The 13,788-nt window shown below is 46.9% G+C and overlaps 1 protein-coding gene across 3 annotated transcripts in view; it reads right to left on the reverse strand.

Annotated features, from left to right (window-relative positions):
* Window positions 1–3,666: 3,666 nt before the first annotated feature.
* LOC142291637 (multidrug and toxin extrusion protein 2-like) overlaps window positions 3,667–13,788 on the reverse strand; it is a 175,442-nt gene continuing 165,320 nt past the window's right edge. For all 3 annotated transcript variants that reach the window (XM_075336307.1, XM_075336306.1, XM_075336308.1), the window contains one exon: window positions 3,667–5,626. In XM_075336307.1, coding sequence (XP_075192422.1) covers window positions 5,373–5,626 — 254 coding nt within the window. In that variant the 3' untranslated portion in view covers window positions 3,667–5,372. The remainder of the gene's footprint in view (window positions 5,627–13,788) is intronic.

Raw genomic sequence — 13,788 nt, forward strand, 5'->3', positions numbered from 1 at the left:
TACGCTGGTAACCAAGGTAAATATCGGGTAACCAAGCAAAGTGCTTTGCTTAGTTACCCGATGTTTACCCTGGCTACGCGTGCAGTCCGCCCCCTCCCGCACTCCACTCCGCATGTACACACACACACACACACACACACACACACACACACCTGTCCCCAGCCATGCAGTCCCCGCGGCACTGACGTCCTCAGGGCCATGGCCCCGCTTGGCTCCACCCACCCCGCACACATTCTCGGCAGCCGAACGATCAGCTGATCACCCGGCGACCGGCTGCTGTGAGCGATCAGCTGATCACCCGGCGACCGGCTGCTGTGAGCGATCAGCTGATCACCCGGCGACCGGCTGCTGTGAGCAATCAGCTGATCACCCGGCGACCGGCTGCTGTGAGCAATCAGCTGATCACCCGGCGACCGGCTGCTGTGAGCAATCAGCTGATCACCCGGCGACCGGCTGCTGTGAGCAATCAGCTGATCACCCGGCGACCGGCTGCTGTGAGCGATCAGCTAATCACCCGGCGACCGGCTGCTGTGAGCGATCAGCTAATCACCCGGCGACCGGCTGCTGTGAGCGATCAGCTGATCACCCGGCGACCGGCTGCTGTGAGCGATCAGCTGATCACCCGGCGACCGGCTGCTGTGAGCGATCAGCTGATCACCCGGCGACCGGCTGCTGTGAGCGATCAGCTGATCACCCGGCGACCGGCTGCTGTGAGCGATCAGCTGATCACCCGGCGACCGGCTGCTGTGAGCGATCAGCTGATCAACCGGCGGCCGGCTACTGTGAGCGATCAGCTGATCGTTCACAATAGTCTGCCGCCGGTAAAACTGTAAAAAAAAACAAAAAAAACATCAAAAAAACGGATTCCGTTGTTTTGTACGATCCATTGCATCCGTTGTGCCACTATATGCAACACATCCGTTGCATCCGTCACACAACACAATGCAACGGATGTCGTTCAACGCAAGTGTGAAACTAGCCTAAAAGGAATCTGTCTCCAGAATTTTGCCACCTAATCTAAGAGCATCATAACGTAGGGGCAGAGATCCTGATTCCAGTGATGTGTCACTTCCTGGGCTGCTTAGTGTAGTTTTGATAAAATCACTGTTTTATCAGCAGTATGTTATTATCATTAGAGAACTACTTGGTGTGCTGCCAGGTAGTCCAGAATATTCATGAGCTTTGTATAAGGCCTCGGTTCTACTTGTGCATAGCTTCCAATACCAGAGCATTGGAAGTGATGCTAATAACCCTCTGTTGCGAGCGTCAGCCAAGGGTCATGAGACTGTGATCCAATCTTGCAATTGGATCACAGCTGTGGAGAAGAGGGAGGGGGCCTGTCTCTGCATATATCGCATTGCACTCAGATGACATGCGAGTGCAGTGTGATGTTTCACACACTGTATGGGTGCGTGTGAGCTGAGACTCACTGCCAAACACCGCATGCTGCGATTAATTCCGCATGCCGATATGGCCTGAGAAATCAATCGCAGATGGACACTGCCCCATAGTATTGCACTAGAGTGAGAGCAATCCGATGTTGTATCGGATTGCACTCGTCCATGCACAATGCAAGTGGATCCGAGTCCTAACTGCTACATCTGCCCCAGAGAAAACAGTGATTTTATCAAAATGACAGGAGACAGCTCAGTAAGTGACACATTGCTGGAATCAGGGTCTCTGCCCCTACATTATGCTGTTCTCAATGGAGGAGCAAAAACCTGGTGACAGATTCCCTTTAAAAGAAAGGTAAAAAAATTTACGGTAAATGGCAAAGTGAAAATTGGCTGCGTCCTTAAGAGGTTATCCAGGAGTTAACAGTTCGTAGTCCAATAGGAAAAAAGCCTCTAACTACCTGCCTATTCTGCCCTGCGGAGATTCTCCTGACTCTTGACCTGACGCCTTCTCTTATGTTCTGCTCTCTTGACAGGTGTCATTGCTGACATCATGCTAATTAATAGCCGGCTCTATGCAGTTACGGTAGGTAGCATGGGTCAGTGAATCAATCAGCATTACTTTGGTAGTGGCACAAAATCAAAAGAGCAGAGTGGAAAAGGCAATGCTCTGCTAATGTGACAGCAGCAGAAGAAGAATCGCTGGTAGGAGTCATCTGCAATTGCTTTGAATGGGCCAGAATAAGCAGCTAGTTGGCAACTACCCGCCTATAAGTTCTTAGCCCAATAGTTGTTTTTTTCCTAAGTCCCAGATAACCTCTTTAACACCTTCAGCCCCCTGGCACTTTCCGTTTTTGGGTTTTTGTTTTTTGCTCCCCTTCTTCCGAGAGCCGTAACTTTTTTATTTTTCCGTCAATCTTGCCATATGAGGGCTTGTTTTTTGCGGAACGAGTTGTACTTTTAAATAAAACCATAAGTTTTACCATATAGTGTACTGGAAAACGGCGGAAAAATTGCAAAAAAAGTGTGATCGTACAATAGTTTTTGGGATATTTTATTCACTGTGTTCACTATATGGTAAAACTGAGGTATCTATGTGATGCCTCAGGTCGGTGCGAGTTTGTAGACAGACACCAAACATGTATAGGTTTACTTGTATCTAAGGGGTTAAAAAAATTTCACAAGCTTGTCCAAAAAACTTGGCGCACGTTTTGCGCCATTTTCCAAAACCCGTAGCGTTCTCATTTTTCAGGATCTGAGGCTCAGTGATGGCTTATTTTTTGCATCTCGACCTGACGTTTTTAACGATATCATTTATGCGCAGAGGCTACGTTTTGATCGCCTGTTATTGCATTTTGCGGCGACCAAAAAAACGTAATTTTGGCGTTTGGAATTTTTGTGACGCTACGCCGTTTACTGATCAGATTCATTGATTTTATATTTTGATAGATCGGGCATTTCTGAACGTGGCGATACCAAATGTGTGTATTTTTTATTTTTTTTAACCCTTTAATTTTTAATGGGGTGAAAGGTGGGTGATTTGAACTTTTAGGGTTTTTTTATTTTTTTTTAATTTTTTAAAACTTTTTTTTACTTTTTTTTTTATTTTACTAGTCCCCCTAGGGGGCTATAGCGATCAGCAATCCGATCGCTTTGCACTATCTGCAGATCTCAGCTACAGAGCTGCGAACTGCAGATTTGCTGCTTCACTTTCAATGCCGGCTGTATTCCGGCATTGAGAGGAAGTGAGTCATGTTAGCTACAGGCGTCATCACATGACCCTGTGCTACCATGGCAACCGCCGAAAGTCACGTGATCATGTCACGTGACTTCCGGTGGGGGCGGGGTAAGTGACTGTCATGGCGGCGCCCATATACATATCGCTGCCAGATTTTGGCAGCGAAATGTAAGGGGTTAATGGCCGCGGGTGGAAGCGTTTCCACCCGCGGCTAGCAGGCACACATGTCAGCTGTTGATAACAGCTGATATGTGCGCGGATCGCCGCCGCATACCGGCGGCAGGGCTTACCGGCACACGATCCATGACGTACCCAGTACGTCATGGGTCGTTAAGGGGTTAAAGGATCCTAAGCTTAACACAAACTTAGTTGTTTTTTTTTTAATAATGTGCCTGGGTTAATATTTAGTAAAATTACAAAAAAAAATAAACATTTGTCTAACGTGTCTTACAATATTTAACAGATTTCTGTAATAAAATAGCAGCCGACAAGCTACATGAAATATGGAACACAACTAAAACTAGACACGGGACATTTTAACTTAAGAATCAATAACATTTATTGGAGACCACTCTTTTTAAGTTACTAGAATTGAAGAAAACAAGTTTTTTTACAAAATGGTACAAATATAAGCCTTTCGTATAATTTATTGTAAATGTTTAAACTATTTGTAAAAAATGTGCAAAAGTCAAATCCATTTACATAATTACAATATAAACATCTCTAGCAAGAATACACGGGGCTTTATATGTCATCACAAGTAGCCACTGTAGATCCCTGAAGCTGTGAAGTTACATCTCACGGTACCTCCAGCAATCTGAGCAAACGTCAGAAAAGTTCTAATTATCTGGGAATAACTTGAGGAGGCTCTGTTCAAGGTTTCCATATAGGCATTCAATAGAAAGACTTACAGAATGTCAACTATGCTGGCAAATATACTTCTCAATAGTGAAAGTTTTCCATTACACACCATCTGAGAGGTCAATGAGAATGGGAATATCGAGACGCAACCAACAGGTCTTTAAGTGACATAGTTTGTACTAAAAGACGCATGCAGCCATATTGTTCTTGCTTTCAGTGGATGTTTCAGTTCACTTGCTCAAGTCATTGACTTCTTACGTCTTTCTGATTGTGTACCAATTTTGTGACGTGAGGCTGGAATTTGAGAAAATCTTTGGTTTCCATCTCACAGTGAATATTTCAAAAGACTGACCTGCACATCCTACAAGTGTGTATAGGTGCCAGCTGAAAAAACCTAGCAAATACAAAATGGATACAGCCGCACACTAAATGCTATCAATGTATAAGGGAACTCTGGTACTGCATTTTTTCAGCTGGCACCTATACACACTTGTAGGATGTGCAGGTCAGTCTTTTAAAATATTTGCAGTGAGTTTTTTTCTGACTGAGCACTCCGCCCTATAAACCAGGCTGTGTTCACAATCCTTATACCAGGAGTCCTAGCTGCCCAGACATGGAGGTTAGTCCAGATAGTGGCATTTCAAGTTAGATTTTTAGTCTAGCTGCCCAGACAAGGATGTTTTTAACCTAGATAGTGGCATTTTAGTTAGGGACCCGGAATATTGAGATTTACCTTGCCGTTTGGTTTCCGGGCTTACATGCATTGGCCAATTCATAAACTAAGAATCTCATTTTTTCATATAGCAGTAATGCAGTACCAGAGTTCCCTTATACATTGATAGCATTTAGTGTGCGGCTGTATCCATTTTGTATTTGCTAGGTTTTTTCAGCTGGCACCTATACACACTTGTAGGATGTGCAGGTCAGTCTTTTGAAATATTTGCAGTGAGTTTTTTTCTGACTGAGCACTCCGCCCTATAAACCAGGCTGTGTTCACAATCCTTATACCAGGAGTCCTAGCTGCCCAGACATGGAGGTTAGTCCAGATAGTGGCATTTCAAGTTAGATTTTTAGTCTAGCTGCCCAGACAAGGATGTTTTTAACCTAGATAGTGGCATTTTAGTTAGGGACCCGGAATATTGAGATTTACCTTGCCGTTTGGTTTCCGGGCTTACATGCATTGGCCAATTCATAAACTAAAAATCTCATTTTTTCATATAGCAGTAATGCAGTACCAGAGTTCCCTTATACATTGATAGCATTTAGTGTGCGGCTGTATCCATTTTCCATCTCACAGTGGTCCTGAGAGTCCTGAGCATGGACTACAGTGTGGACGTGTACGAGCTGGACTCTGATCTAACTTTATGGCTACATGCTCACTATCCATTACCTGTAAAAACCCTAATTAAGACCCCAATCAGCAGAGACATTACTGCTACAGAGCATACTAGACCACGTCTGAGAATAAGCTGTTTTGTAGAAAGGACCTCGCCAACTATATTGGAAGCATCTGCTAGATCTTCTTGAAGAACTAAATGCTCTGAATGGTTTTCTTCAAATGGGACATCTGGTAGGATGGCTGCGCCTGCAGTTATACCTTGATCCACAGCAGAATATCCAGTGTCAATTTCCCCTAAAACAGATTAGACAATACATACATATTAACAACAGTTAACAAGATGCAACCAATTTATATGACTAACATATCAAAAATAGCTGCACAAGACACAGGATTGTCTTTTTAATTTTTATTACATAAATCAATAATACACATATAAAATAAGCAACTTTGTAACATATCTTATCCGAGAGAATGCTTTTTTTCCCTCCTCCATTCATTCTCAATATTCTCAATTCATCGGTAAAATCTGTCCTCAGTGACTTAAAACTTTATCATTATTGAGATAGGAGATGGCAGTTGCTGCTCATAACGTTCTATGGACAACTGTAACTGGTTTCAGGAGAAACATACAGAAGAATTTTTGTGTCTGGCTCGTGCTACTCCCTCCATAGAATTTTAAAAGTACCAATTGACATCTCCTAACTCAGTAAGGCCTTGTGCACACGTTGAGCATTTGGTGAGTTTTGTACCTCAGAATTTGTTAGGCCACGTGTACATGTTGAGCGTTTCTAACCTCAGTATTTGCACGGCCACATGCACATTTGGTGAGTTTTTTTCCCTAAGTATTTGTAAGGCCCCGTACACATGTTGAGTATTTGGTGCATTTTTTTTCGTATTTGTAAGGCTACGTGCAGACGTTGAGTATTTGGTGAGTTTTTTTCCCTAACTATTTGTAAGGCCACGTGCATATGGTGAGTATCTGGTGAGGAGTTTTTTTACCTCAATATGTGCAAGTCAAAATCAGGAGTGGAACAATCAGGAAAAGTATAATAGAAACACGAGCACCACTTCTGTATTTATCCCCCGCTCCTGGTTTTGCCTTACACATACTGAGGTAAAGGAATCTCACCAAATACTCAAGGTGTGCATGTGGCAAAGAAGGAAAATCTGTCTTCATTCAACACAGAATTTACCCATGAAGTGTGAGAGAAAGATCAGTCCAGGAGATGAAATTAGCAGATGTCTAATAAGATGTCTTACAAAGTTGCTTATTTTCATGTGTAATTTTGATTTATGAAATAAAAATTAAAATGAAGGTTAGTGTTTAATCACACAGTTTGTTTCCCTATTCATGAATGGATGCTTATATGTCAGAACGGGTGAATGGGTTTGCTCATATAAAGCCATATGTTGTCCCCTCAGCCTCACAGAATCATTTCCAATAAAACATCATAGGATGGAGATGGATAAACATGACACTCTTGTGATATGTCAACTACTGCCGGATAAGAAATAGCAGTTGCATGGTGGTGGCGTGGAGTGGGATTATATCCTAGAGGGGATGGAGCGCTCAACTCCCCCATTCACTCTGTGATCCCTGTTATGGTGTAGTAGGACAGGTCATTACAATGCAAAGACATCTCTATGCCTGGAAACGCTAATTCGCCAACTGCACAAGCCAGAAGAGTTCTGCTAAATGCTGCTCCATTGTGGGACTGGAGCTAGGTGTGGGGAAGCACTAAGGAGGCATTACGTTAAGTTGGGGCACTAAGGGGCATCATAATGTAAATGATCATCACAATGTGTGGGGTGTATCATCACTGTGCGAGGATAGTATTACCGTGGGCCACACAAAGTAGTATTACAGGCATAGTAACAGAATTATTAGGAACACAACCTGACAAGTTCTATTATTGCAGGAATAGGACAATTTTAAAGCAGATCTATGACCAGTTTTCACAATACAAACTGCATACATTTATTAAAAAAAGATCTCCTACACCATATGAGGTTGGTGTATTTGCATTAAAAATCTATGTGCCAATAGCTATATAATCCCGTTTTTTGTTTTTTTTTAAATAGGCATTTTATGAGCCACGCTAAATATTGTCAGAGCTCATAAGTCTAAATGTGTTCAGCAACTGCCTACCTAGCTTGCCTTACAGCTGCAGGTTGTATTGATAAGTACGAGATTTTAGTAGAAGCAGGGAAGAAAGACACTGAGGAGCTGTCAATCAGTCAAGGTTGTTGAAGGTGGAGTTTACATTTGAAAAAAATGACTACATATCCATTCTGATAAAGATTTCCAAAGTATGTACATCAGCCTGATCAGGTCTAAGAAATCTATTTAATAAGTTTTACAGATTACTGTCACGACAGTTCCAGGATGGAGCGTGGTCCCTCTTATTTCTGGTGTCAGGAGATTGCAGCACAGGGCCTTATACACACTTGCTCAGGTTAATACTGCTGGCTGTGCATATTCTCCTTTACGCAGCGCTGCTAGGGTTAAGTAGATCCTCTGGTCTCCTGAGCTAACTCTGAATCTAAGCTTTAGCCAGCTGTTCTGTATTGCTAATTACCTCTGTTATAAATATTTCTCGCCCGGCAAAGGCAATTGCTGGAGATAGTTTCTGCTGAGCTTGCCTCTAGAGGGAACTTGTGAACTGTTGACCAGGAAGCCATTCAGGAGGTCATTTGCTGTGCGAAAGCAGTGTTGAGTTTTTCCCCTCTGGTCCGTTCCTCATTACTACCTCTTGCTGTTTGGAGTGCTTGTATGATAACTGTTTATTTTACCCCTGTCTGTCTAATCGTCTCTGTGTCTTTAAGGCCCCCTTCACACGTCCGTGAAAAACACGCACGTGTGTTACGGGCCGTTTTTCGGGTCCGTGTCCCGTTTTTGTGTCCGTTTTTATGGTCCGTGTGGCACCTGTGTGAATTGCGTATGCTAGCCGTGTTTGTGTGTAGAACGTCCGTGTGTGCTTGTGGAATTAACGTGTATGTGTACGTGGAATGTCCGTGTGGAATGTCCGTGTGTATGATGCACAATGTCATTTATAAATGTCGGCTGACAGCAGACAGAGTTGCGCGATGAGAATGAACTCGGGTGAACTTCACCCGACTTCATCCTCATACCGCGGCTCTGTGTCAAGTACTGATTAGCGGTCACCTGTGAAGGATTCACCGGTGACCGCTAATCCCCCGAGTGACTGAAGTTTCCCCCCTCTCTCATACTCACCGTTCCTCGATCCCCGGCGCGGCGCTGCACGGCATTCACACTGCTGCGGCGGCTTTTACTATTTTGAAAAAGCCGGCCGCTCATTAAACAATCTCCTATTCTCTGCTTCCCCGCCCACCGGCGCCTATGATTAATTGCAGTGAGACACGCCCCCACACTGAGTGACAGGTGCCTCACTGCACCCAATCACAGCAGCCGGTGGGCGTGTCTATACTGTGCAGTAAAATAAATAAATAATTAAAAAAAAACGGCGTGCGGTCCCCCCCAATTTTAATGCCAGCCAGATAAAGTCATACGGCTGAAGGCTGGTATTCTCAGGATGGGGAGCTCCACGTTATGGGGAGCCCCCCACCCTAACAATATCAGTCAGCAGCCGCCCAGAATTGCCGCATATATTATATGAGACAGTTCTGGGGCTGTACCCGGCTCTTCCCGATTTGCCCTGGTGCTTTGGCAAATCTGGGTAATAAGGAGTTAATGGCAGCCCATAGCTGCCACTAAATCCTAGATTAATCATGTCAGGCGTCTCCCCGAGATTCCTTTCATGATTAATCTGTAAATTACAGTAAATAAACACACACACACACACCAGAAAAAATCCTTTATTAGAAATAAAAAACACACACATATACCCTGGTTCAACAATTTAATCAGCCCAAAAAAGTCCTCCATGTCCGGCGTCATCCAGGATGGTCCAGCGTCGCATCCAGCTCTGCTGCATGGAGGTGACAGGAGCTGCAAAAGACACCGCCGCTCCGGTCACCTCCACGCAGCAACTGAGGTGAGAAGCGCGATCAGCTGAGCTGTCACTGAGGTTACCCGCTGTCACTGATCCAGTAACAGCGGGTAACCTCAGTGACAGCTCAGCTGATCGCGCAGCTGTCTTCATTTGCCGCGTGGAGCTGTCGGGAGCGGCGGTGTCTTCTGCAGCTCCTGTCACCTCCATGCAGCAGAGCTGGATGCGACGCTGGAGCATCCTGGATGATGCCGGACATGGAGGTCTTTTTCGGGCTGATTAAATTGTTGAACCAGGGTATATGTGTGTGTTTTTTATTTCTAATAAAGGATTTTTTCTGGTGTGTGTGTGTGTGTTTATTTTCTGTAATTTACAGATTAATCATGAAAGGAATCTCGGGGAGACGCCTGACATGATTAATCTAGGATTTAGTGGCAGCTATGGGCTGCCATTAACTCCTTATTACCCCGATTTGCCAAAGCACCAGGGCAAATCGGGAAGAGCCGGGTACAGCCCCAGAACTGTCGCATATAATGTATGCGGCAATTCTGGGCGGCTGCTGACTGATATTGTTAGGGTGGGGGGCTCCCCATAACGTGGAGCTCCCCATCCTGAGAATACCAGCCTTCAGCCGTATGGCTTTATCTGGCTGGCATTAAAATTGGGGGGACCGCACGCCTTTTTTTTTTTAATTATTTATTTATTTATTTTACTGCACAGTATAGACACGCCCACCGGCTGCTGCGATTGGGTGCAGTGAGGCACCTGTCACTCAGTGTGGGGGCGTGTCTCACTGCAACCAATCATAGACGCCGGTGGGCGGGGAAAGCAGGGAATAGGAGATTGTTTAATGAGCGGCCGGCTTTTTCAAAATAGTAAAAGCCGCCGCAGCAGTGTGAATGCCGTGCAGCGCCGCGCCGGGGATCGGGGAACGGTAAGTATGAGAGAGGGGGGGAAACTGACCGACAGACTGTGAGAGAGGGACAGAGAGACTGACCGACGGACTCAGGGAGATTGACCGACATACACAGAAATAGAAAGAATAGCCGACATCACTAGAAATAAAAACACCAAACGGACACGGACTATAGGTAGATGCATACGTGTTTACTAACGTGTGTGCACATACCCATAGACTTTCATTGTGTCCACGTGTGCGTGCTCCGTGCAGATAACGGACATGCATCCGTGCAAAACGCAAACACATACGGATCACGGACACGCACACACTGACATAATGAAATAACGCACGTGTGACCACAATCATAGATTAACATTGGTGCACGTTTGGCCGTGTCTCCTGTATATACGGAAACGGACCAAACACGCACGTGTATCACGGACGTGTGAAGGGGGCCTAACCTTGAGTGGGACTAGCGTTTATGCTGTCCTGTGCACTATACAGGGCTGAGTGCACAGAAAGAGAGGGATAAGCATGTGATCAGCGACAGGGTGAAAGAACCTGTATAGGGACGTTAGGGAGTGCAAGGATCAGCCTTAGGTGAGTTTAGGTGCTGAACCTGCTCCCCTTTCCCTAGTGCCAGGGTCCACTGTTGTATCATGTACCCTGTGTGTTGAGGCGCTCGCTGGGGGTTCCAATGTACCTCGAGGAACCCCGGTAGTCACTGCGCGACAATTGTATTGTAAAATCTGGTGACTTCACATTCTTCAAAGTGAGCAGTATCATAGGAAGCGCAGAGCCTTGTTTTGTCCATCCATGTATGTACATGTGTGTCATCTGTGTGTACGTGTGTGCCGTCCATGTGCCATCGTACCAGAAGAATAAAAAACGCATGAGTTTGAGATTAATGGGATGAATGTGTAAAAGAAGGATTTTTGTGTACTCACCGTAAAATCTGTTTCTCTGAGTCTTCATTGGGGGACACAGGACCATGGGTTATGCTGCTGTCACTAGGAGGCTGACACTAAGTAGACAGAAAAAGTTAGCTCCTCCCCAGCAGTATACACCCTGAGCCAGAGGCGGACTCAAATCAGTTTAGTGCACAAGCAGTAGGAGGAGAACCAAACAATCCTAGATGACAAGGTAAAAACTATAACCAATTAGTCGTGCGACCAGTGGCCTGGGAATATGGTCACTGAGGCAACAGTCAGGTAATATGTAACAAAAAGACACAAATAGGGTGGGTGCTGTGTCCCCCAATGAAGACTCAGAGAAAGAGATTTTACGGTGAGTACACAAAAATCCTTCTTTCTCTATCGTTTCATTGGGGGACACAGGACCATGGGACGTCCAAAAGCAGTCCCTGGGTGGGAAGAGAAGCATCACCGGAGATAGGTAGGAAACTGCTTCCTCCTGTCGGGCTTGACCCAGACCTACAAACCCTGCCTTGTTACAGGTGTGCTACTGCCGCCCGCAAACCCCACGCCAAGACTGGCCTCTGCCGAAGCTTGGGTGTGAACCTGGTAGAAACCAGTAAAGGTATGCCGACTAGACCAGGTGGTGGCCCGGCTGACATGGTCGGTCAACGTCTGAAGTCCAATCATTCAAGGGGGTCCCCTTGGACGGTAGAATGCGGCGGAGGTCTGTTGTTCATGCGCTAGGCTTCACCTATGGCGGAATGGATCCATGTGGCAACCCTGGCCCTGGGCGCCGGCATGCGCCTCCTGGAACCGGGTGGAAGGATGAACTGACTGTCGGTGTAAACCGAAAAGTGCGGTCCTGAAGACATAAACGACAGAGCTCGTACCAGCTCAGGAATAAACCAGGCTCCTTTCAGGCTGAGAGAAGGGACTAGGACCAAACCCGAAACCCAATCTCCTTATCTGGCAGGAACGGCGAGCTTCCTTGGACAGAAAAGGAGGGTTGTGGCCGGAGCACCCCCTTGTCCTGCTGGAGGACCCGGAAAAAAAGGGGGGAAAAAATGACAAGAGAGGGCTGTCCGCCCTGATGCCCCCTGTAAAAGAGAGAAGGCCACGAGGAGCCCACCTATCAAAACAGGTGGAAGCAGGAAGAACTCGGAAAGGTCCAAACCGGGTGCCTTGAAGCGAACCCATCGCTAGATTCAGGTCCCACGTTTCTAGTGGACGGCGATGCCGCCGAGCCAGATGGACGCTTCTCTGAGCGAAAGCCTTGATCGTGGGACGAGAAGTGAGAGGTCTCTGAAACCGAAATGACCGAGTCGACACCTGGCCCTTAGAGGGACGCGCGAGAGAGTCGCATCCAGATCTGACTGCCAGCATGGTAGCAGTGAAGTAAGGGAGAGAGAGAGAGAAGGGAGGAGAAGATGTGCTCCTCACCCTACCGGAGGAGCTCTTCACGTGTGGTAATAAATCTTCAAGGGAACCGGTTTCCCGGCCTTCCTCATTGTGTGTATCCTTCTTGCCAACCGGCCTGTGTGAGCTAGTACCCGGGATCCACTAGTAAGGCCGTCAAACTTAGGACTTCTGAATCCTGGTGGAAGAGAGGGCCCCGACACGGGAGAACTGGACAGTCTGGAAGGCGCCACGGGGCATCTGCGAGGAGCTGAGTGGGCTTTGTGAACTATGCTCGCCTGGACCACTCCAGATCCACCTTCTGCCTCGGTCCATCTTGAGAACCCTCGAGATCATGGGAAGCCGTGGGAAGATGCACGAGAGCTTGAACTGGCTTCACGACCGGGCGAGGGCGTCGTCACCTAGTGCAGAGAAGGGGGCACCCTCGATGCATCGTTGACTTGAAAGCTGGATCGGGGGGCCAATAGGTCCACGACTGGAGGTCTTCCTTCGCCGGAGATCTAGCTGGTGACCTCCCTGTTGAGGAACCATTTGCCCTAAAGCAAGGCCTTTCCTGCCGAGAAAATCGGCCGTCCAAACGTCCACGCTAGGGATGTGCACTGCTGAGATTAGAGAATGAAGGGACCCGGCCCGCAGCGACTGTCGCCTCCGCATTCCAGATTCCATTAGATTCCGCATTCCATTAGATGTCGCCTCCGCATTCCAGATCCTGAGTCAGAGGTCTCGACGGGTGGTCATACTGCTGCTAGAGGCTCAGGCCGTGCAGCTGGCAGACGCCAGGGTTGGGAGAGAAGGTACTCACCGAAGATGTCAACCAGTTCTGGGTCGGCAGAGATGGAATGTAATCCGCTGCCTAGGGTGTCCTCGGAGTCCCTGAAGTGCATCACGCTAGGGGAACACTGGCGGGTCGACTACCGGGTAGCGTGCCCCTTGCTTTCGGAGCCCTTTGGAAAAGGGGTAATGACAAATAAAGGGACCTACCGCTGGTAAACGTCGTGTCCGGGTATTGTCCGTGATCCGCAGTCACCCGGCGAACTCTGGACGTCCACTGAAAAACCGCAGGGGCCCGCCACATTCGCCGCTCCAGGGCAGCATGCCCATTCTCTCCGGAGTCCTTTGGAGATGGGATAATGACAATGCCAAGACTTACCGCTGGTAAACGTCGTGTCTGGTTGTTGTCTGTGATCACGCAGTAACTCGGCGAACTCTGGCTGTCCCTTGAATACATCAAGGGTCCGCCCCGAACGT

This window comes from Anomaloglossus baeobatrachus, chromosome 2 (assembly GCF_048569485.1).
Source record: "Anomaloglossus baeobatrachus isolate aAnoBae1 chromosome 2, aAnoBae1.hap1, whole genome shotgun sequence".
NCBI classification, from domain to species: Eukaryota; Metazoa; Chordata; class Amphibia; order Anura; family Aromobatidae; genus Anomaloglossus; species Anomaloglossus baeobatrachus.